Here is a 24,546-nt window from a genome sequence, read left to right as displayed (position 1 = left end):
TGGTATAAATTCAATCCTCAAATATTTTCCACCCAGAGACATTCAAAACTTGCCCCCTCCCCACCAGAGGAGCGAAAACATGTCTTTCATGTTTGATGTTTATTATCTTTTACTGGTTATTAGCTCTGTCCCTTAGCGACCTTGGCAAAAATCACACCAGCTTATCAGGATCTCGCGGATGTGCGCTGAGCACAGGCAGTTAAAGCATGCCTTACTTGTATGGTAAACAGGTTAAACTGATATCTGGACTCCGACCAAAGTAATAAAAGTCCTGCTACCAACACTTTTAAAGTGTTTCTAGGCAGCCAAGCTAGTTTCCATCTTTTATGCTAAGATCTACATTTCCAACTGTACAAACGTCAAGCTCGCTCATCACAGTTTGCCACAAAGCCAGCTTAGCCTCGCTCTGAAAACTAACTTTCTACAGTTAGAGGGCATGAGATGATACCTGCAGCCTATTCAGGTTGCACAGGTAGTCCAAGAAGAAGGTTTTTGCTGCATCTTCCTCAAAGTCTCAAGAGTGTGGAGGAGATACCAGGGCGCAAGCTGTGGCATAGGGCTTTAGACGGGTATCAACCCAGCAGCAGGACAGGTAAACGCTCCTTTGTGCGAGGAAAAACAGCATGAGCACGCTGTTAGACACAGGGTGGCGAGAGGGTCCAACATATTTTTGAGACGGGATGAGAAATTAATTCAGCAGAATTTAGTTTGTCTTATTGGTGCAGCCCATCTATGCAATCCCTCCTTGCTAGCCAACAGTATCCTGACTGCTGTTATTATGGAGATAATAATCTCGACTGTCAGACTTTAAGTTGGCACAGTGAGCCCTGGGTCGCTCCTGGTGCCCGGCCTAACGAGCCCAGTCCGTTGGTGGTTCCTTCACGTTGAAAACATTGGTGCCATTGGCTGGCCCTCAATCTGCTATAGACCTGAATCCAATTGCAAACCTTTAGCAAGTTATACGCAAAATTACACAACTTGTTTCTTTGTCTGAATCGTGGAGGACACTGTACGCAGGTCACATCAGCGCAGTAGGAAAACAGACACCTAACAAACAGAAGAGGCACTGGCAAAGTGTTTTTATTATGAAGAGACACAGAATAGACCATTTATGGAAAAATAAAATGTTTAATGTGTATAAAAATAACAGACATTCAGAAGAAACGAGCTGGAGATGTGACGATAACATCGAACTGCTCACCGTTTACTGGACAAGAAGAGGCAAGAAGAGACTTTAGCTTTAAAAAAAAAAAAGAAAGAAAAATTCTACAAAGCCTTCAGACAGTCATCTGCACTCACACTTTGCTTTGACACAGAACAATCGGATTGGCAGGAGAAAAAAAATGATTGTTTCAGATACACCTGCAAAAACAAACTGCAGTGATATCAGATTTTGGTCCTTCTTAAGAGCCATATCAGATCTGCATGTTGGCTAATACCTTAATTTCCCCTGTGTTCACCTGATAGATCAAAGCACATATGGACATTTCCCTTCCTGTTTGGTAATCTTATGAAATGAAGCTGGCTGTAGTCCAACAGGAAAGTCACATGTTTCCACATAGAGATCGTTTATAACAACAAACAAATGAAGAAACTTCCCCTTTTAAAATCAGACAGATTAAAACAACCCCACCCCGTTCACGTTTTATGAAAATAAGCACACATACACCACCCTCTAGTTTACTGGCCTTATTAAAACTAGCAATGGAGTTAGCATGCAAGCTTATGCGATACAACAACAATTGATTCTACGCTAGCTTTCCGATTCAGATGTCGAAGTTTGACATCAGAGATTTGTTTTTATTCAGCGTCACTCAAATCATAAGCAAAGTCCATTAACCGAATCGGCGTGAAATCACTTTACAGTTTTATTTTGGCTCCGATCAGGCACGTTGTTCACTACTGACGTGCACGTGAACGCGTGACATTCACCGCAGTAACACTGTGTTAATCAGCTTCAACGAGAGGGAGTTTTGAGGGAGTTATGGCCGCGAGGAGCCAATAAGGAGTGCGCACGGGCATAGAAAACACACACAAAACAACAACAACAAAAAAAAAAAAAAAAAACAGAAAGCATCCAGCCTTGACGAAGTCGACAGACTGAGAACAAAAGTACCAGCTGAGTAATACATTAAAATCAGTGTTTAAAAGAGAGAAAAAAAAAAAGGTACAAAACATTTTCCTAGAAAAATATATTGTTAAATGTACAAGACATGCAAGTTAGAAATAGATAATGGACCAAAGACACAACTCATGAAAACAATCACAGACAAATAAAAGAAAAGACACAGTTAACCCTGTAATATCCGCATTCAATGTTTAAACTTTAGATGCTCAAAGGAGACCCGTTATGCTCTTTCACTGCTCCATGTTTGTATTTCTTCTCATTTGATCGTCTACCTAAAATAACCTGTTTGAGCGTTTGTCTCTTTAAGGCTTTGTGAAATCCTTCCTTCTGATTGGATGCCCTAGATATCCCCCTATATGGACCTGAGATGACCATATAAGGGGATATCCACTCTGACATCATCACCATCCATGAGTAGAAAAAACACAACAAAACAACCTCTGAAACAGTAAATGTAGAGCAGTGTGAACTTTTAACTCTGCATACACTTGTTTATATGAGCATCCACAATTAAACCTGTAAGTATATGAGAGAATTTAGAAGCATAACAGGTCCACTTTAAGTAATTTGTCTCTATTCAACACTTCATCGTTCAAATGGGAAGCAGACTCAAAACCACAGGAAGGAACAAAAAAAGAAGTCAAAAATCAAGACTGAATCAAAGTGATTGTTCACTGGTTCTTTCAGAGGGAAAAAAATGAACAACCCCCCCCCCCCCCCCAAAAAAAAAACAACAACCCAAAAACAATCCACCAACCGATAATCAAAATCACCCTAACTGGGGGGAAATTTTGCTGGTTACCACTTAAAAAAATAAAATTGAGGAGCTGGTTTGTGTCAGTTACAAACAAACTGAATTAAATTAAAATGGAGTAAGACCCACAAAGTAAATTTGATAATCTCTATTTTTCGCAATCAATCTTGATTATTTGCTATTGCTTTGTTCATCTGATGCAACCCTACTCCTGCAGGACATGCATGCTAGAATATGAGTAACTTTAAGAGTCTGACAGTTTGTAATAACATCATTTTTTTCCCTTTACTACACAGACGTTTCTCTACTGGTCATTGCAGCAGAGTGCTGTGGCAAACAGCTGTGCCACATTTCAAGAAAATTCCCTAAAGAGGATGAAACAGAACAGCTGGAGCCGCGATAGTAAAGAAGGAGGACATAACGTGCGCACTGGCGGAGATTGTCTGGACTAAAGCGTGAAAGACAGGGGCGATTTTGTTATTCCAATTGGTTCCTCTCTGCAGGTTGAACATCATTTCTTACATAAGCCACTGTTAGTAAGGTTTCAAGGCTCTCAACACGACAGCACAGATCTGACGCACACCGTACCGATACGATTCACAATCACAGGGAAATACAACTCTTCACTACAGTCGTGCTATCAGGATTCAAAACTGAACGCATGCAAACTGCTTGCCTTAAGTCACTAAAAAGTAAAGGATATGTTAGCAAAAACGTACACATAAACCAAACATATATATATTTATATATATTCATCTTATTTATCTCCATTTTTAAACCTTTGTATTCAAAATACATTAATTTCTTCAAGTTCATGTTCAAACCTATGAAATCGTCTTTGGTCAAGAAAAATATCTTTAAATCTACAGGCTATAAATGTTATTGTACAGGAATGAAACAAAGGATCATGTAACTGATCAAAATGGGGAAAGCTGATACCAAGTATCCAATCATTTTCTATTTGGAGTGCTCCAAATATTTAAAGTGCTTTTGCATTATTCCCTCAGCATTTGATGTGAAAGAAACATCCGTCAAAGTAAGGCAGACCGGTTTAAATGTTCTTTGAAAATATACATTTACATTTGTTCAGGAGGAGGAGAAAAGACTGAAGTTTACGGGGGGGAGGGGCCTCCAGATTGGTGATTAGGAATCAACTGTAAAGACAGATGTTCACAGATGAGAGGAGAGCATCATTACAGCTGTTCGTATAAAACTCTGTGAATAAAAGAAAAAATTAGCAGCCTATTCACACACCATCTAATGATGCCCATTTCACACAGCTGTACGTAAAAAGGGGGACATAAGTTAAGACACGGATAGAATCTGTGACCTTCACTGCAGAGGACGGGGAGGAGATGAGGCAACATACTTCAAAAAAAACAAAAAAAACAAAAAAAAAAAAACACCTAAGGGTTCATTCCTTTCGAGGATGAAGGTGCGATCCTGGTCAAGCTCACAAGCTTGTTCTGGCTCCCCTTCTTGGGCTGTCACTGCTGTAGTGGACTCATGACATGTGGAGGTCAGGTGGCGTATCATTCACCTGGTCGCACCTTTTCTCACTGGCACAGCTCCTGGGGCTTCTAATGGACAACGTAGGCGCTTTGTTGTGATGCAGGCGTGGCTGCTTTTGGACCACATCGCCCCAGCCAGGTTAAGAGGTTTTTCCCACTATGGGGTTGTCACTGAAACGGGAAGGAAGACAAAGATAATGAGTAAGTGATCTTTCTGAGAGTCCTGGGCCACAGCTGTAATAAAACATTAAAGTTAGGGCGTTAGTCCCTTTAAGTCAAACTTTCTTTTGTTATTTCTGCAAGCTTCCCAGCTTTACTTTTAGTGTCCAAAACTTTTGAACTGATCCTCAGGTGTAGCTGAGATCCAGGTGTTCGTCCTGGATCATCATTATCATTATAGGGCAGGGATAGAGGGGCCATAGTCAGAGCTAGGATTAAGGTTTGGCTTTGCTGTGTGACGTGATTGTGTTTCCATGTCGAAAAACTATGACATCACAACAGTATTAATGGTTCCTTGCAGTATTAAAACCTGGACCAACATCGATGATGATGATGATCCAGGGACAACAACAACATGGGGATATCAGATGCTGCCCTGTGCACCTGTGATGTTCTTTGCAGGGCTTTAGATCACAACTTTAGCGTCTTATTTTGAAAATTTCCCATTTTTCTTTGCCATCGTGTTCTGCACTTCCTCTACCAATTTAGATCACATAGTCCTACTTTCAGCATCCACACTGCAGAATGTGTTTTAGTATTATTAATAAGATTTCCACATCATTTACCGTCACTGCATTATATACTCATACTGCGTAAAACTGGTGTATTGTAATAATGTAACATGGAGACTTACAGGCTGCCGTACTGCCGTACGTCATTCCTGCTATTGTGCTGCCGCTGCAGCTCCTCCATGATGTTTCGGAGCTGTTTCAGTGTGTGAAAGGTCTCTTTGGGTTCCTGAATGGTGAACTTTGAGTATTCCTCCGGCTCTCGCTGGGGGCCCTGATACACTGCCAAACTGGCACAGGCATCTGTGGAGAGGACAAACATTACAAAGTGCAACTTCAAGTGCTCGGAAGTGATATGGTGAACACGAAGACGGCAGGAAACAAGTTTTTATCTACGCGACGATATAGTGAAGTAACAGCTTCATTAGCAGTATGTGCAAAACAGTTTACCCTCGCTCTTTTACACAGACACCAGAGTGAAAGTAGAAAAACTGAGATGGCAGACTGGGTGTCCGAGGTGTTCAGCCCAATGGGGAAAACCATGTGACACAAACAAAGGAGGCGTGTTCAATAGTTTGTATGAAACGTGGATGCAAACGGTGGCCCTGAGAGGTCAAATGCACTGCATGAAAACACCAGTACATAGAAAAACTCCTGCAAAAGCACATAAAACACAAGAAAAATAATAATAAAATTACAAAACAAAACGGAAGTGTTTTCCTCCTGTAAGCGCGTCCCAGTGCAGTCCGGTGCATGTTTTGGTTTCTGTCACTTCCACAGCTCGTCTGTCCTGTTATTGTCTCCCTAGAATCACTTTGTTGTGTTTTGTGAGATTTTCCTGCTGCTTTCTTATCTTGCAATCCGTTTGTCCTCTCAGAGCCACCGTAGATTTAGCTTTAAGGTCAGACAAATGAAGCCGGTGTAAAAGTGCCCTAAGTTGGCCACCAGATGGCGATAGCTGTGTCTGTAAAAGGACTTCTGTTACTAGACAAGTCTGTGGGAAAATGTTTATTGAGATATCCAAACAGATTCCCGACTTTATGGGCTCAGTCACTCATTTTGGAGTAACACTGAATAATAAATTAAATCTATGTTGTAAAGTTTGGCGATACTGTGTTTGAGGAGGATTATCTGTGGGATGGTTACCAAATGCTCATCAACAGATGATGTCACAGTAGCTCCGTGACCATTTATACTGTCTGTGGTTTTGATTTAAGATGTTGGTGCTCTAGTGGTTCTGAATTAGACCAACTTCACCTTTAAATCACCAGATGAAGGCTGAAAATGAGTTGTCCCGCCACACTGGAAATTAAAAGTTTTGCCCTCAGTGGTTCGTGTGAAACACACCATAGTGTGGAGAATGAATGAATTTAAAACCTGACATCTTCATACGTTGATTGCTTTGATGGCTGATCCCACAAAGGACAACTGCTGGTGTTTAAAAAAAAAAAAAAAGCTCGCAAATGTCTGAGAGAAACACCAGCTGATCTGACCTCACTCTGCACAACACTGGGCCTAATGTATACATAAGGCTTGTAGTTTTATACGATTAAACACCCTAAACTGAACGTCATATCATGAGTCAGCTGTATTTATATGAACCATACCCTGCTCTCTCTAATGAAGCATTTCTGAAAACGATACTGATACTGACCCTCCATGCTCTGAAGCTTTGTGTCGTTTGCTGAGAGGAGTGAGAAAATTCTCTCTGCTTCTCGGTCACAGTCTATATCCAGCTGCAGGTTGGCCAGCATGGTGCTGAAACAGGAGAGAACACAAGTGTAGAGAAATCTTTGCAGGAAAAAGCAGCAAAAACGGAAACTCACAAACTAAGAAAAACAACGTAAATACATGCATCCTCCACACTCGCACACATCACTTACACTACAGACGTTAGCATGAAAGTGCACCATCTGACTCATCTTTGTAAACTTGCTAAACATCTACAGAGGCGGTGAAGAAGATCGACAACATCAGAGCAGCTAAATGACGGTCCTCAAAGTCAGTAGCTGATAAATGAAATCAAACACTTCTCAATTAAAGCTCAGTTTAGTCCCTACAAAGCCTCTTCCTTATTGAAAACTTCAAACTTAACCTGCTTTGATGCCACGCTGAAAAGACTTTTCTTTTTTAACATCATATAAAAATCAGCACACCTGAAAAATCCTGCTTTAGAAGTTTTCTATTTTCCATTTGAAATGTCCTCATAACAAGAGATAATGATTAAAAGGTTAAGGTTTGCTCGTGAGCACCTACACAGTCAGTCAAACTTAAGACCAGCAGGCAGTTTTATTAAGCGTTTATTGTGATCTGCAACACACGCCCCACGGATGGCAGCGAGGGTACTGAACCATTCCCCCCCGCCCCTCGCGGTGGTGTTGATGTGGAGGAAAAACTCACGTTGTGCAGGGCTTGCAGCCTGGAGCGTTGCTACTCAGGCTTTGGCAGCACTGCCAGGCCCCGCTGGTGTAGTTTGACGGGTGGAAAGTGGCCAGGCGTCCCTCGTTGCAACGACTGACCTGGCTCAGGACCTCCAGCCACTCGCTGGCTTCCACACAGTTTCCAGCCTGGACGTAAAGAGGCTTCTCAGAGTGGACCACCTGAAACATCTGACGCAAGAGAAACAAAGTAGTTAAACTATGATGTGACCGTTTCGTTCCCATAAAGGTTATTCTGAGCGCAAGAAACAAAGCGCCCCTCTACACCAGCAACAACAACATTGTCATTTCTGTACTTCATTTGAAAGTGAACGTGCCCATGAGACCAACAATGCGCCGTTTTCACTGTTAATAACAAAAGGAGGAAGTGACACTGGCACTGACGTTTCCATTTTAAACGGGTAATACATGAGAAGTGATGTCGGGGCCATGTGAGAGGGGGAACTGGCTTACATTTTTGCGGTTAAAGGCACTTTCATCCACTTTCTCCACCGCCCGGATATTTTTGACATTAATGGTGCGGTCGGCATCTTTCCCTGGGGAGAACAAGTCATTCTGTTAGGTTTACGCACAAACAGCCTCCAGTCTCAACAACATTACCGTTTAGCTTAAATAATGAGCAGAAGAAAATAAAACATTTTAACTTCTCCTATGAAAGTAAAAGCTGCAGTTTTTGAACATATTTTTTGGGAAATTCCTTAAAGACTTGAAGTTTTATATTCCTATCAACTGGCTCCAATGATTGATGATCAATCTTGTTTATTATCACACCCTCTCTCTCTGACAATTTACTGAGCACTCGAAACTTTCCTTAAGTATCACAGAAAGGCAGTATTTACTCTGCAAAGCCCTCAAAACATGCATTTCATTAATCAGCTCATGCAAAGTCAACACGCAAGTAATCAACACAGGAAACTACAAAAACAAATCAGGTCATTGTATATGCTTATTGTCCAGTACTTTAAAAGGCATAAACAGAAAAAAAGTGCTTGTATGAATGGGTGAATGAGGCAAGTATAAAGTGCTTTGAATACTCAGTAGAAATGCACTATATAAAAGAACCAGTCCATTTAATCTCTTAATTTTATAAGTAATATACAAGTAATTACTTTAGCTCCATCTAGTGCTAGTATCGGGAACTTAGCATTGCGTGTAACCCGTGCATACGTGTTTGTCTCATTAGTTTTCATCACATTCGAGTATGAGATTACAGTAAACTGGTCTCACCTTTATGTTTGTGGTAGGAGAGCTCCCTGTTGGTCAGTCTGAGCCATCTCTTCTTAAACGTTTTCATTCCAGGGGGTTTTCTCCCCTGAGCACGTTTCTGTACTTCCCTATAAAAGGACAGGCTAAGGGTTCAAATCTGAGCTGATTTACTTAAGGCAAAAAAAACATAAGTACAATTTATTACTTCAGAGTAATCTTTATGCTCAAATGATGTAATTAGATTCTTCTAACAGGACATAGTGAACGCCCTCAAACGGTTATCGTGTCATAAAATTCACTTGTTGTTTTATGCCTACTCTCAAGGCTTCTTTATTACCAAGTGAGAGTTCTCAGTTCTGCCCAGACTTGAACTGAACACTCACCCCTCCTTGAGAACGACAGCGTCTTCCAGCCCACTGGACTCCTTACTGACGTTGGAGGAGATTTCATCCAGAAACTGGAAACAAAATGATAACAGCCATTAGAAATGATGAATCCTTTTATAGACCTTTATGTGAGTATGTGAGGGGGGGAAAAAAATACCTTTTTAACTTTTTCGATACACTTCTCTTCCTGGAATGATTTGAAGAAGTCATACATATAGGTTTCTTTAAAACTGGACTAGAAAGAAAAAAAACAAAGTGGGTTTAATTAGCATAACAGGAAAAAATTGCATTTGGAAAGTGCCTCTGTATTGTCAATTACTATAAAGTGGACAACACGTAGTTCACACTAGAATTTCAGCAATATAAATCTTACCAGCTTTTTTGACAAGCTACCCCAGCTGCCGAGAGTCTGAATGGTTTTTGAGATGAGTGTGAGCGTCCGGGAAATCTCGGGATCCTACAGTTACAGAAAATGTACAACGGCACCGAGGTTTAACCGACTCAGAACGTAAACTGCATACGCTCACTGGTCATTAGCGCTGAGAGTGGGTGACGTGTACTTACAGGATGATGGGAACGCAGTTGAAAGGAGTGAGGAGAGAGAACAGCGACAGCAAAAAAGCGCAGAAACACAAAGCTGCTGACGGCTGAGTACTGAACATGTGGGTCGCCTGTGGAGAGGAGAAAGAAACACCTGAGAAACCAGCAAATTCAATCGGCATAAAAATGGCGTATAAAATAGAGATATTTTATATGAGAAAAGCTCAAAACTGTCAAAATAGACCAAAACCTCAGGAATGTATCGAGCACCTTGCTGAATCTATGCCATGAAGAATTAAGTTAGCTCATAAGGCAAAGCAAAGGTCCAACCCAGTAAAATCAAGGTGTAAGCAATGAAAAGACTGGTGAGTGTATATATAAATATACCAAATATCATTTGGTTTAATATACTGCTGTGGACTAATAAGGCATTTAGCCAGCAGCAACATCGCAATCTGCTAAAAGACCGGCATAATTTTACAGCAGTTTCTGGAGTAAAATGACATTTACGTCACAATTTACACACCTGCTGTGGGTGTGCATATAACCTTTTGTCACAGCAGTTTTTCTTTTTAACACTGGCTCTACGTTTTACCTGGAAAGCGTTTGCAGGCCAAATGCCTCAGAGACCTGAAGACGTCACACATTAGTGGTGGGCAGTTAGAACTTGACTGGGTGATGGAGGAGAAGACTTTCTGGACGTAACCCTGCAGGTTTTCCTGCACAGGTAAAGTAAAAAACGCACAACAACTTAGCATCACTTTAAAATGTTTTAAACAGAAGCTAAAAAGTGGATAAACACTTTTTTCGCAGTTTTACGACAAGCAAAACTTCAATTAATCCTGTTACAAGACTGATAAATCTAGTGAGATGGGTGCACTTACCTTGTTGACCTCTACATTGTCACCTTCCTTTAGTTTAATAGGGTCTATCTCACAGGTTTTGTTGGATTCACAAATCTGTTAAAGATACGAGGGGAAAAAACAAAAAAATCAAGCAAGCAAACAAAGAACAATTAGTACAAACCAAATCTTTAAATTACAAGTGAACAAGAACTGCGATTTGCTGCTGTGTGGAGCTGCACGTTTATTCAGATTTTCTTGAAATTGGAGGGACACCAGCTGGACATGGTGAGTGAGAGGAGGGACTGAAGGCATTTTCAACCCCAGCTGTGTCTTTTTGCTTTATGTCGAAGAACTCAAATTAACTAGCAATTGTAAGTCACAGATAAAAGAATAGACCAAGTACACAATAATGCACACTCTGTAGATACAGTTGCAAGAAACTGCGGTAATTACAGTGGCCTTCAACCTGTACATCTAGACCAGTGTCAACAAGCCAGACAGGATTAAAAAAAAATTACAGTTTTAAAACCGTTTAAAGGAAAATACCCTGCGCCTATCCAAACCCTCCAATTACATCTGCACATCTGCAGACTGAGGCTGAAGGGCAGATGTTTAAGTGGATTTTTCCATTCTAACCCCAGTGATTCATGACTATTCTGGCATCGACACAGGATGCGTGTGTGTGTGTGTCTCCTTTTTACTCATACCTCATCTATTACAGGCTTCAAGGTGACAGATAGGTAATTCTTTCCCACAATCTTCATCATGTCATCGATGCAGCGCGTTGCCAGCGAGTTGCCACGGAATATAGTGTTAGCCTCCCTGTATGGACACAGATATTCCACAGACACCAATTAGACTTTATTTTATGACTAGAATTTTTATGAAGTTTCAGAATCAGACCGTCTGAGTCAAGACGAGTAATTAAAACCACATTCACTCTTGAAGCTCTATTGTATTTTAGAGCTGCTTCCTGTTTTATTGCATTAGTCATAGCCAGAAAGTTGAACTGTTTGTTAGGGAAAACACAGCGTGACTGCAGTGCAGTAACATCTGTTTGCATGTTTCTATCCGTGTATCTACTTGGCTTGGTGTAAAAAGGTATGTGCCAGAGGAGTACTCACTGAGTGTTGTCCAGCTCCAGTGCTGCCACAGCAGAGACAAAAGGCACGAAGCGATTGTTGTGGAGCAGCAGTCGGACCATCGGCAGAACGACCTCGTATCGCTCTCTGCAAATGTCCCCCAGGATGTGTGCTGCTGATGCTGAGATGGGCTGAAGAAGGGTGAGAAAAAAAAAGTGAAAAGAGAAAAGACAACAATATCGATCTCTGCATCGTCTCAGTGTGGAATTTTCTCATCAGGATTTGCTTCGACTTAAAGCGTCTGTCTCACCTTCACATCTGGGGATTTGAGCAGCAGGGTGCAGAGTGGCGTGTAGCAGGCAGATGGCAGCACTGTGTCTTCTATGTAGGTCAGCTTCAAACGCAAGGATCCTAAATCATCAGACTTGGATTTGTTGCCGTTCCCTTTTGGCTGAAGGAGATACCTTATGGGTGACAATAAGAGAAACAACACATTACTGTGCTGTGACTAATGAGTCATCCTCTGAACACATGGAACCTGCGACTTATCACATAACCGAGACAGAAACCAGATAACTGAGAACATGCGTGTCAGTCACAGACAGCCTGGACACTTTCATAAAGTATTAACTCTACAACACAACCCACCTAAGATTACACATAATTAAAAAAAAAAAAAAAAAAAAAAGCTGATCCTGCTTGTTTGATACCAACTGTTTAACACATCACAGACCAACTGTACCAGAAAAAAGCAGCAAAACGAACACTGAAGCTTCCAAAAAAAACACTTTGCAGGACAGAAGAAAGCATCTTCATTTGTCAAAATGTGCTTTTATCCAATGTCTTACCTAAATATATGATGAGTTGTGCATATATACTCACGCAGAATACAGTTGTCTGAGTCAAACACAGAGTTTAAACCTGCAATATTTTTTTCACCCCTCCACAGCCAATTGAGGAAAGTGGAAACAAATTTTGAACAAAACAGCTGACATGTTATTATCTTCGATGCAGATAAAGATCGAGAGCTGCTTATTTGAGCACGCAGCGGTTTACATCTGGCGTGCATCCATCCAGTTAACTTAAGACTTCTTAGCTCTTTGTTTTAATGCACAAACTTCTAGTAGAGATGCCAGATTGTTGTACATGTACTACAAAATTGTGGGAGCGCCACACCATCTGAGCATGGTATGAAAACATAACTAGCAGGACAGCAGGAATAAATAACAGACATGAGGAGTATATACACAAAACAGGAGGAAGGGGCACAATACAAAGTCACACATTAGAGGACAGGGTTGAGAAAGTGACGAGGGTTACATAGGCCATGACTGATATTGGTGGGTGTGTGGGTGGCAGGGATAGGGTGCGGTGTGGTGGAGGTGGGAGTGCTTGTTTATAGTGGGGGTGGTCCAGGCAAAGAAGCAGTTTATGACCACTAATAATTAATAATTGACAACTAACACACTCTCCCATTTTCATAAATCAGTAACAGCCAGTTGAAACAGCAGATGAAGTAACAACAGAGATGCATGAGATCCTCAAAGTGGGAAAATATTAAAAAGACAAACAAAAAAAACGCAACACTGAATCAACCAGGAACTGCAATCAGCCGATTCCCAGTGTACTCAGCTCGCACCAGTGACCCTCTGACAGCCTCACGTCTGATTACAAGACACTATATCTCATAAATACATAACATGTGCACAGTGGTATATTCACAGCCACAAGCTTACACGGTGTTAGCACAGATGGTCTCAGCTCTGAGTTCGGCGACAAAGTTCTCCAAAGTAAACTGCAGGGGGACCACCACGAAAACGATCCTAACAACAAACCTAACCAGACACTTGAATCAACCTAACTTAAGTGAACAAGGACAAGTTTAAGAAGGTAACAAAAGAAAAGTGGTTGAACCTATCCAGAGGTCAGAGCCAGCCAAGAGCCGGCAGCTTCGGTATGAGCAGAACGATTAAAGCAGTTAGGAGAAAAATTATGGTGACGGGAGAAAAAGAGACGAGAGTCGATCTCCGGTTATCTAGTGAAGTTATAAATATATTGGAAAATTATGGAAGTACCTGACATTTATTTTGTTCTATAAATCTACTAGACCCTGCTTTTGTTTAGAAAGATTATACATGTCAGGTACAGAAACTTATTTTCACCTCTTTGCAGTAGCAGAAAACTTTATACTCAGTTGTTTCAGCAAAAGAAGATCCTGCAGAAACTGTAAAGGTTTTATAATTTCTTTTACTATTTAAGAAAAAAACAAATCAGTGAATAAAAGCTGATTAGCTTGTATGTGCTGGTTTTAGAAAGAAAATCGAAAGTGGAAAATGCCGGTATCGGAAAAAGGGAAATTTGAAATAAGCCAAAAAAGTTCAATGGATGCATCTTTAGAAAATATGTATACTATAAACATGAAATAGAGTAAGTATCAGGAATAGTGCATTAAATATGCAGCATCACAAAGGATTTAAGTCCACTTTACAAAGGTTTTAAGCAATGAGCATAAAATCTTGAAATGGAAGACAAAACCATGATAAATAGATTGCAAAGCAAGACGATAAACTAGAGGATATTTTACAGCAACCACTGAGAAAAACCAAAAAAAAAGAGGTTTCTAAATGCTGCTCAGTACAGATATACCCACCTGTTTATCACAGTATATCAACTAAACAGCCGTCTTTGCTACGCTGCCAATTCTTTCCTGCTGCTCTAACAGCTTTCACTTAAAATAAGAGGAATTCAATCATTAGGCTTGTTTAACAGCATATAGGGGTGTAAACCAAAGCACACAAATATTTCAGCTTTATCTCGACATAGGCATTTGAAATGTTCAGAAAATGCTTCTGTCTTTATTACAGGTATGTGCCTAAACGAGGGATGATTTAACTTTGAACCCCTTTTTCAAAACAAGGGGAAAGAAAATCTAAATTTGTGAGGCTGTTCAACCGCTAATCGGCGTTTTTTGACATTTAAATTAAGAAAGAAAAGATCAAAATGACCAAAAATCTGGACTTGGGAGGAAAAGTCTTTTTATAATATCCATTTAGACGAGGGGTGGGGGAACTCCAGGCCTCAAAGGCTGGTGTCCTGCAGGTTTCAGAGGAGTCCTTGATCCAAAACAGGTTTTAAATTACTTCCTCAACATGTCTTGAAGTTCTCCAGAGGCCTGGTAATGAACTAATTCAGGTTCATTCATTTGATTCAGGTGTGTTGACCCAGGGCGAGATCTAAAACCTGCAGGACACGGCCATTAAGGCTTGGAGTTCCCCCACCCTTGATTCAGAACATATTAGTCAGCCTAGTGATCAATAAATCTTCCTCCCATAGTTCCTGCACATCTCTCCATAAGCCAACAGGTGGGGTAAAACAACATTATACATGTCGAGTTGGCCTGCAGTCACTGCAGGTTTGCCCGTAATCCCCTTGATCTGTAATCACTGCACACAGACAGAGACACTTTAACAGATCACCTGTACCCAACACTTTTTATGAATGCAACATGGACGACTTCCAGCATAAACACAGGACATGAGGTACTGCCACCATGCATAAGCCACCCACGCACTCGACTCAAAGCCCTCATCTACTAACAAACTGCTATCTGGCGTAATCCCACATCTCCTACTCTGACGCAAAGCAAGGAAAACACCCACACAGTGGAAAAACTGCTGAACTCTGAGAAATCTAGGAAGAGTTTTAAGATCACCTTGTAAAAGCAAGAAAATGCAACAGTGCAAACAGACATGCAAGACTGGGTTCCTGAACAGTGAAATACCAAAGGCAGCGGCTCCACCTTCCAGTGTTTAAATAAATAAAACAAAAAAAACCCTGTTTGGTAAAGAGGAAGGTAATCAGGCCATGACAGATTAATGATCATGTTTTTTGTTTTTTTCCCCCCCTGTAGTAAATTTTTAAAGGCACAGATGCATCAGACTGTGCTGGATTTAGTCGAGCACATATAGGTAAAACTGACCCTTCTGAATCTATTTTGGAAAATCTTTTAGGAGTTATGTAAACAGGAGGTAATAGGGGTGTAAACCAAAGCTCATGAACATTTCAGTTTTATCTCAGTATTGCCATTTAAAATGGGAAGAAAATGCTCTGTCTTTATTACAGGCATGTGCCTGAAGGGGGGAGGATTCCACTTTAAACCCATTTTCAAAACAAGGGGACAGAAAATCTAAATTTGTCAGCCTAGTGCTCAATAAGTATGCATAAATATGTTTAAAGATAGCGAGATACTTCCGTCTGCTCCTTACCAGGCTTTGTGAATGTGGTCGCTTTGTAGGATCTTGACAGGAACCCGTGTTTCCCCCAGAAAAACATCCTGAGCCAGATTCTCATTGTTCCACAAATCAACTCTGCAAAAAAGGGGAAAGGATGTGGACTGAAAGAATGTTTTTCATCTGCAAATATACAACTGTTACTACAAACTACATGTACAAGTAGCAAGGCAAAATAAATGTTGCTCTTTGTGTCTGTGTGTTCAGCACAAAACAACCACCCACTTCAAATATGGCAGAAAGGGCTTAAAAGAAAAATCGCTACCAAGCGGTGCTTACCTGCTTGGTGCATAAAAACCAATACAATGTGTGCAATGACACCACCTCAAATCCAAACCTCAACACCATGCACGAGTGTTTACCTTCAGCTCTGACTAGTCTTACCCAGTGAGCTATGAATCCACTGTGATGGAAGCCCCACATATCCTTAACCAGAAATCAAAGGCTCTCCATCAGTAGTCAGAATACACCAAATAAAAAGTTTTTTTGTTTGGGTTTTCTTTTTTTTTTTTTTTAAACCTGAAGTCGTTAAGAAATTCGTCTTCTTTTGTCAAGACTATAAAGGGGAAGCGTGTACATGTGTGTGTGTGTGTCTGTTAGACAGCGACAGAGCGTTAAGCGCACACAAAAGGGGGGGAAAAACCTTCAAAACGCACTTGATCTCAAGTTTTTCGATGTCCTCCTCCTCCACGTTGAATTGAGTCCTCCTGGAGTAGGACCGTGTGACCTGCAGATGAACATGTCATGGTTAATATATACAATTATCTGCTGTAACCAACAGACCATTTGAAACTTATGATGTGGTAACATGTGTTACAAGATTTACCTCAAAGAAGAAGGTCTCTTCAAAATGAGGGTTGCTGGTTTTCTTCTTTACCTTTGTTTTCTTCTGATCAGACCTTAGGGGAGACATTACAGAAACTGAATGCCATTTTCTCCGATAATTTAAGGATTCAGCTATGGATACGTTGAGAAGAAAAGGGGAAGAGAAGCATGTGACTCCTATCGCACTGTCAGGGAGTGACTTAAGATGACTAAAATGTAATCTTGCCATCTGTAACAAGGTTCACGATGGTGGCAAGCTGTAAGTGGATGCTCATAGTTGAGCTCATAGTCTTTGTATTCTTGGAAAGTTTAGTCAGCTCACTCATGACATTCATTAAAAAAATAAAATAAAAATTTGTTTAAACCAGAGTCTAGTTCTGAGTCTTTGATTTTGATATTGTATTTGTTTCAAGAGGTGTGGTTTGTTTCAGATAGTTTTAATTAGTTTCAGTCTTTCTAATCTTACAATAGCACAAAATCTCTGTCTGCGTGTTTGCTCTTTGTCTGCGAGCTCCTCCTGCACGATCAGGTGTTGAGCAACTAAACCTAGCACGCAGGTACAGCTCACGCTGCTCGAGGTTCCCAACTATACCAGAAATCCTGTCATCATGCCTAGCAACTAAAAAGACCTGCTTTTAGCATCTATAACATGCACCCTGTTACTTTAATTCATGACAAAAACAACTCAATAAAACAACTTTATATTCACAAAAGTCGAATTATAGATGCCTAATAACAGCCTTGAAAGCATCTAGCTAAAAACGCCCCATTTCCAGCATGTAAAACAACATCTACCACCCCATGTTGGTGGTTCGATTCCTGTCTGCTCCAGTCAACATGCCAAATATCCTTGAGCGAAATGCTAACCCCAAGTTGCTCTCCGATGCATCCACAGGAGCATGAATGTGTGTGAATGTTAGATAGAAAACACTTACTTAGAAAAAGCATAGAAAAAGGTGTTTTATTGATTGGGTGAATGAGGAAAGCTGTTTAAAGAGCCTGGAGTGCTCAGGTAGTAGAAAAGCACTACATAAGAACCAGTCTATTTACCATCTAGTGGGAAAAAAATCTCAATGAGATTAAATATACCAGTTTGCCAACAGCACAAATACACCATACAATGCTGTAGCATGGGCATGTGCTAGTCTTTATAATGGAACGGTCAATGGATTGGTTCCTTTAAAGTGCTTTTCTATTCTACTTAAGCACTTCATGCTTTACGATTAGCAGATGACCCGCTTTAGCTTCAGAGCCAAACTGACCCCAATAATATGGAGGGTACTTGCTAGGAGCAAGATTTAAGAAAGTCCAAACAGATATTACAATGCAAGCACAACAACTTGTAAAAGCTGAAAATGCCCCACAGAAGGTTGTTAGAATTACCTAAAATTAAATGAAACAATTTTGTAAACTTTCAATAACAAAAGAATATTTAGAGGAAAGATCCTTAGTCTTAGTATTTTTTTAGTTTGGCTCAAAAAAATAAATTTAAAAAAATTACAATTTCCCAAGGAGGCTTTGATGGATTTTTTTTAGTTCTAATACCTGCACCGATTTTCCTAAATCTTCCTACATATTTCCTCCATACAATGATAGTTTAAAAACAAACAAAAAACTGACTAATACAGTGAAACCAATAAAAACTTTCAAACAATAAAAACTAAACTGAAAATAAATCCACTCTGGAAATGAACTGAAACTAAAAAAACCAAACAAACTCATAATAACTCCCACATCTCAAATATGTGTGACAAAGCCTCTTCAGGCAGGCTGAGAAAGACTAAAACTAACGACATTTGTTGTCTGTTTGTACTTTATTTTAAGTCAGCTGTGCAAGTTCACGATGTTCTTACAGTTAGTTAAAAAAGAAAACTACTTCAAACTTTTTCCACAATTAGCTTTAACCATAACAACCTTGGTTTAGACCGGGCGTGCTCCTAAAGATGAGAATATATGTAGGGACCTTACGCTTCAAGTCACACTGCACAATATTTCTGCACGTATTCCTCAGTAGTTTTAAAGGCAGTGTGGAAAACCTGTGCACTGTTTATTTCAGGAAATTGGTCATTACTTATGTGATTACACAAAGCTAAAAAAAAAAGGAACAAACAAGCTACTTCTATATTCTGTAACACACTAAGAACTTATTTTGTTATCTGCGCGAAATTCAGAGTTACCTGGCAGGTCCGACAAGTGACACAGTAGCATAGGGGTCACAGTTCTGCCCACTGATCAAAGGCAGCTCCTTGCACTCAATTATCCTGAATAAAAACACAAGAAAAGAGAAAGAACATAAAATAAAGGCAACTATATTATACCGTTATAGCATTCTTGTTACATCTTATGATTCCGCCTTTCTAAACACTGAGGAGCTGCTCACCTTGGACCATAACCGTCAATATTTCACACAGTAACACTTTGACAGGCCCTAAAGTGACCCAGACCTTGGGAGAGATTAGCTTTTAATGCCGTGCCGCGGGTGCGTGAATGGTAAATAATTTCTTGTTGGTTCAACAGACGCCTCAGTGGAAATGCTTTTAGTGTTAAACCTTGTATGGTTTGCACTACCGGAACAATAAGAAAAACACCCTGTCTTCAAAACAGAAACCGTAAATGCTTTTGCACATTAAGCTTAAAGACCTAATCATTAAAAATGTCACTGCATCACCCTATTTATTGTTCACAAACCTGCTTAGTTATGTTAGATGTCAATGACTCTGCACCAAAAGAGGAATCAGGCTCAACTGACAAGCATATACTACAAACCAAGTTTATATAGTATTGCATTGGAAAAAACAAAAACAACATGGAGCGTGAACTATATTTAAATGTAGCACTGGATTATTAAACTAGATTACAGTATATCATTAGAAACTCTGACCTCACGTTTGACTGGCGTCACACAAGGATCTTTTTAAAACAAAACAAAACAAAACAAAACAGGTGTTTCAGGTGACAACAGGCACTGTGAGCAGTCTAAACAGGATGTGGCTGCTAAGCACAAGTCAGCAGAGAATAAGAATGAATTCAGCCTGCTATGCTAAACGGGGCCGGAGGGAGAAGCCAAGCAGCTGAATGTAAAGATGTTTGGGTATCATCTTCAAGGTTGTCATAACAATATTCCCTAAAGCCTCACTCTTACATCATTTTTAACTCGACGCGATGCAACTTTGCTCCGATTAGCTTCCTGCAACGGGACGATGAGCCTCACGCCCTTCGTGGACTTGTCTGGTCGACCCGATGGAGAAAAACAAGAGCAATTACGCACAGGTGACAGTGAGCAGGCCGACGGTTTAAGCAAACAATCCGATTCAAACACTGAATGACAGCAGCAGAAAACCACAGCGGTTGCAGAGTGAGAAGCGCACGCTTCCTGCTCAGATGCCATCACTTCCTTCTCATTACCCTGCTCTCCAAGCATGAATGGTGGGGGTGCAAAACAACATACGTAAACAGCAAGAGGTCTGACATACACATGCACATACGTGTGTGTAAATTTACATGCTCAGCCTAATCTGTCAATGGGCGCTTTCTTTTTTTTCCCCTCTCTCTCTCTCTCTCTCTCTCTCTCAACATCCTCCCACGTCATTATCTGCCCTTATATCGGTTTGTGCTTGTGAAAACTGTGTGATGTGAAATGTACAGCTCGGAAGTAAAGGTGAATGATAAAGGAATATTGTGACACACTTAAAACCACACAAAAAATAAGCTACCGAGACCCAAGATTAGCAAGCAATACTGAAACTTTTATCAATGATGACTTCTTTTTTTTTTTTTTTCCCTTTTTTAAACAACTTTAAACATATTTCTTTCTCAAACAAGTTGTTGCTCAGAATGAAAAGTGTGGACAGTCAGTTTAGGATTGTATGCTGTGCGCTATTACTCAAACTTTTACCTAACACCTTTTATGTTGGAGACTTGTTTTGCTGGGCTTAATGTGAAGGTTTGATCTTTAGCCAGTGAAAATACTCACTTGACTCAAGCTTTGGAGTTCTGTCATGATTTCCCTGCAAAGTTTCAAACTAACTGTACTCACAGCACACTTGACAGGAAACAAGTGACTCGTAGAACTCACCGGACTGATATGTGTTGGCCTGTTGATCCGTTCTCTGTGATCACTTCACTCAATCGCATCTCCAGGTGAACCTTGCCCTGTTGACCATGAGGAGAGGAGACGTTCTAAGAAGTTACACATTACTCAGGCCATGAGTCTACAGTCTTTAGTGAAGGCACAAGTCAAAAGTTATGTAGGCCGTAAACAAGATAAAAATCTGGCTTGCAGTACTGATGATATGCGATACTTTTGCACACCATGTTTATTTGTTACTAAGTTGCACATCTCTCTCGCTGTCATATTTCAAAATGGGTTCTGCTTATTCTCCAAGACCTGCAGTCCTGCTCCACCTCATACTCCATCTTGATTTAGGTTAATGGGAGAACCAGGAGAGTGACAAGAGCCACAACAGCTGTGAATTTTAAAAATGTAAAGAAAAAAAAATGTTCAAAATCACTCATAAAGATCTTTAGGGGAGTCGGATGTGGTGAAGGCTGCCGGTCTTGCCTTCGGAAGTGTCAGAGAGAACGAGAGAGGGAGATACAGAGTGAGAGAGTGAGCAACAGAGGGTGAGCTAAACAAAACGCCCCCACACTTGCACTCCGTCTCTGCAATTCAGCACTTGGCTGAGATGGCAAGTACTCCTTTCTCATGCAGCACAGGCCTTTAAGCCAATATACGTCCAAATGAACCAGCATCCTCACCAAATTAACGCTCACGTTCCAGCCGTGACCCCTATTAACTGAGCAGGTTACCTAAAATTAATACTGCTCGCAGGGTGTTCACACAGCCCCCCTGTTTGGCTGCAAATCAAACCAGAGAGGTACTGAAACAACACCTCCATCGCTCACTGATGTAACTTTGCTGTTGAAAGTGTCTACTTGTGAGTGAATCAGTGTAGCGGCACATACCCAGAATAGTCTTGGCGTGGGCTAATGGCAGCTAGAGTCAACATGTTAGCTGCAGCAGCACAGAAGTGGTAGTGTGCTATAGTTTCACCCAATACAAGCACGCCACAAAAACTATCTGATCAAAGATAGTGATGTACAGTTGAAACAGAGCAGCCCACATATATGCCCTATATGTGACAGAAACTAGAACTGCACTCATGAAAAAATAAATGATAAAAATAAAATGCTGGAAAACAAAAAATGTAAGACGATGGACCGAAAACACCTGATAAGTCGATAAAGTATTTTAGCCCAGGATCATTTTTAGCAACAGCTTTCTCCTTGTGTGCATGCATTCTTAATTATACATCATATAAATGTGCAGGAGAAAAGACTTGAAATTACTCTTTTCTAAGTGTGCTTACATTTCAAATACAAATTTTAAGACTTTTAGTCTAAATCATGAAGATGGCTAGAACAAAACAAGTGGGGGGGAAATAGTATCAGTTATGGAAGCAATTATATTTTTCTGGTGGTGTTGGTTAAAAAGCTACTTGCTGTCTATTAAACAGGTTAAATGTGCAGTTAGACAAATGTCTTTACTTCTGTGCCACAAACATTGCCTTTTTTCAGCTGCCATCGTGCGATGACATTAAGAGTCTGCCACTAATAAACTGGACACTTGCGTATTGCTTTTCTATTTCCATGCAAAAAGACTCGGACAGTGTGTTCTTTGAGCAGGGGATGGTGACAGTCCGGATGTCACCATCCGGACTGTTAGTGAGAAGAGTTGAGTTTGTAAGGTTATTAAGCCTTATTTTGACATGGAAATGATCTTATCTGCATGCAAATTTCTGACTACGTGCGAGCAGATTTCCTGCTCGCTATGTTGGGGTACTGTGAGCTGTAAAAGACTATCATCATTAACTGTGCTGTGCTGATGACCAAGCGAGTGGAACTTTATGCAGTACGAGTAATCTTGCAGTAAAAAAAAAAAAAAAAAAAGGGGCAAGGGTCAAATACAGCAGGGTCAATTTTTTACACTTGTGAGTCATCAGCTTTCCTAGAAATTACCTGGACTTCTGAATTAGGATCTACTGTTTGAAGGCTAAACCAGTGCTCCTTCCCACTGTATTTACATAGGTCATCCTTCCGGATGGACACCTTGCCTAAAAGAGAAAGCAACACAAACCCACACACACACGTTAAAAATCAACACATTCATCGAGATGAGAAAATATACTTGCTTGCCCTCTTAAATGTTACTCACCAACAGGTAGGTCCCTTTGGAAAACACTCTTGGCATAAACATAGAAGGATAAACACTGAAATGGGCGTGGGATCTCAAAGTAGAAGTCCTCTCCGTAGAAAGGGCTGTAAAAGGGAGAGGTCTAAATTAGCTAACAAGGTTATCTCTTTTGGTAGAAAAGGGAACAAGCGAGAATGAGTATAGTCAGTGGTCAAAGGTTCTACTGTGAGGTAAACTGACCTGCAATGCACCATTTCATTATTTATTTGACAGGAATTACAAAACGCAGAAGTATTTTGTAACAAATAAATAAAATTAAGTACTGTTTCTATGCAAGTAGCAGCCTGATGATCAGTTAATCAAATGCACTTGATTAAATGATCATCAGCAAGTGTGAGCACCTCTATGTAAGCAGACGTACTTGAACATTCAGGTGTGTGTATACACAATACCAAGAATGAGAGACATCAGCAACTGTCTCAAAGCAACTGTTACTTCTCTTCCACAATCTGGGAAGGGTTACAAGACCATCATTCTGCCATTTAAAAGATCATTTCTCACTGTGGAAACCATAAAAGGCAGTTGCCAGTCTTCCTAGGAGTGGACATTTGGGCAAATTCACCTTAAGAACAGACTGTGCGATGCTCAGAGACTGCAAAAAACCAAAGAGCTACATGTCAGACTCTACAGTTCTTAGGCAACAGGACAAATGCTACAGTTTGTGACAGTACAATTTGGAAAAAGAATGAACAAGTATAGCTTATTTGGATAGATTTTCATTGGAAAGACGAGAAGATAGTGGCAAGGTTTGCAAAACTACATTGGCACGCATGGTGAAAACACAACATATCAGCGTAAACACCTCACATCAACTGTCAAGCATGGTGGAGGAGGGCTAATGATTGCAGCTTGTTTTACAGCTACAGGTCCCTGGGTCAACCATGAACTCCTCTGTATACTAAAGTATTCCAGAGTCAAATGTGAGACCATCAGACAGCGAGAGCTTGGTTGATTCTGATTCAAACTTCTTGATTAATCCCAGATGAAATAATGTCGTGAAACTGGGTTGTGCAACAGGACAATGATCCAAGCACAGCAGCAGATGCGCAGTAGAAATGCTGAAAAAGAAAAGAATCGAGGTGTTGCAATGGCCCAGGCAGAGTCCAGACCTCAACCCGGATGAAACAGAGCTGTGCATAAACGAATGCCCACAAACCTCAATGAACTGAAGCAACAGCGTAAAGAGAAGGTGCAATCGTTTTCTGTAAGACAGATAAAGTCATACAGAAAATGATGACTTCAACTTACTGCTAAAAGTGGTTCTAGAAGCTACTGAATCATAGAGTGTACTTAGTTTTTCCCACTCACACCGTTTCTGCATTTTAGCTTAGGTTTTGTTAGGTATCCGTTTGTGTAACAGGTCATGTTTTCTAGTTGACTTTAGGTTGCATTTACCCAATTTGAAGACCTGCCAAGCACCAGATTATTTTTATTATGCCCTGATATGCAAAATCTAAGAATTTAAAGGGGATGCATTTTCTTTTTTCTATGGCTGAAACTGTTTGTGTTTCACTTTTCAGTCTAACAATCTCTCACTTATGCAATTCCTGCCATTATGGGT

General features: G+C 40.4%; 1 protein-coding gene across 1 annotated transcript in view; it reads right to left on the bottom strand.

Annotated features, from left to right (window-relative positions):
* Positions 1-2: 2 nt before the first annotated feature.
* Positions 3-24,546, bottom strand: part of rasa2 (RAS p21 protein activator 2) — a 33,066-nt gene continuing 8,522 nt past the window's right edge. The window contains exons 3-24 of the mRNA XM_005933154.3: positions 22,947-23,050; positions 22,751-22,845; positions 20,808-20,884; positions 18,910-18,993; positions 16,734-16,806; positions 16,564-16,634; positions 15,884-15,985; positions 11,929-12,082; positions 11,661-11,809; positions 11,244-11,358; positions 10,576-10,650; positions 10,287-10,410; positions 9,716-9,822; positions 9,525-9,608; positions 9,309-9,386; positions 9,149-9,222; positions 8,787-8,893; positions 8,013-8,095; positions 7,522-7,730; positions 6,776-6,879; positions 5,247-5,424; positions 3-4,564 (exon numbers count right to left, since the gene is read on the bottom strand). Coding sequence (XP_005933216.1) covers positions 4,534-4,564; positions 5,247-5,424; positions 6,776-6,879; positions 7,522-7,730; positions 8,013-8,095; positions 8,787-8,893; positions 9,149-9,222; positions 9,309-9,386; positions 9,525-9,608; positions 9,716-9,822; positions 10,287-10,410; positions 10,576-10,650; positions 11,244-11,358; positions 11,661-11,809; positions 11,929-12,082; positions 15,884-15,985; positions 16,564-16,634; positions 16,734-16,806; positions 18,910-18,993; positions 20,808-20,884; positions 22,751-22,845; positions 22,947-23,050 — 2,278 coding nt within the window. The 3' untranslated portion in view covers positions 3-4,533. The remainder of the gene's footprint in view (positions 4,565-5,246; positions 5,425-6,775; positions 6,880-7,521; positions 7,731-8,012; positions 8,096-8,786; positions 8,894-9,148; positions 9,223-9,308; positions 9,387-9,524; positions 9,609-9,715; positions 9,823-10,286; positions 10,411-10,575; positions 10,651-11,243; positions 11,359-11,660; positions 11,810-11,928; positions 12,083-15,883; positions 15,986-16,563; positions 16,635-16,733; positions 16,807-18,909; positions 18,994-20,807; positions 20,885-22,750; positions 22,846-22,946; positions 23,051-24,546) is intronic.

The sequence above is a fragment of the Haplochromis burtoni genome, unplaced genomic scaffold, assembly GCF_018398535.1.
Source record: "Haplochromis burtoni strain Fernald_Lab_line unplaced genomic scaffold, NCSU_Asbu1 Contig_160, whole genome shotgun sequence".
In the NCBI taxonomy this organism is placed as follows: domain Eukaryota; kingdom Metazoa; phylum Chordata; class Actinopteri; order Cichliformes; family Cichlidae; genus Haplochromis; species Haplochromis burtoni.
Note: the sequence above shows the minus strand (reverse complement) of the source record. Positions and strands in the feature narration are given on the sequence as shown.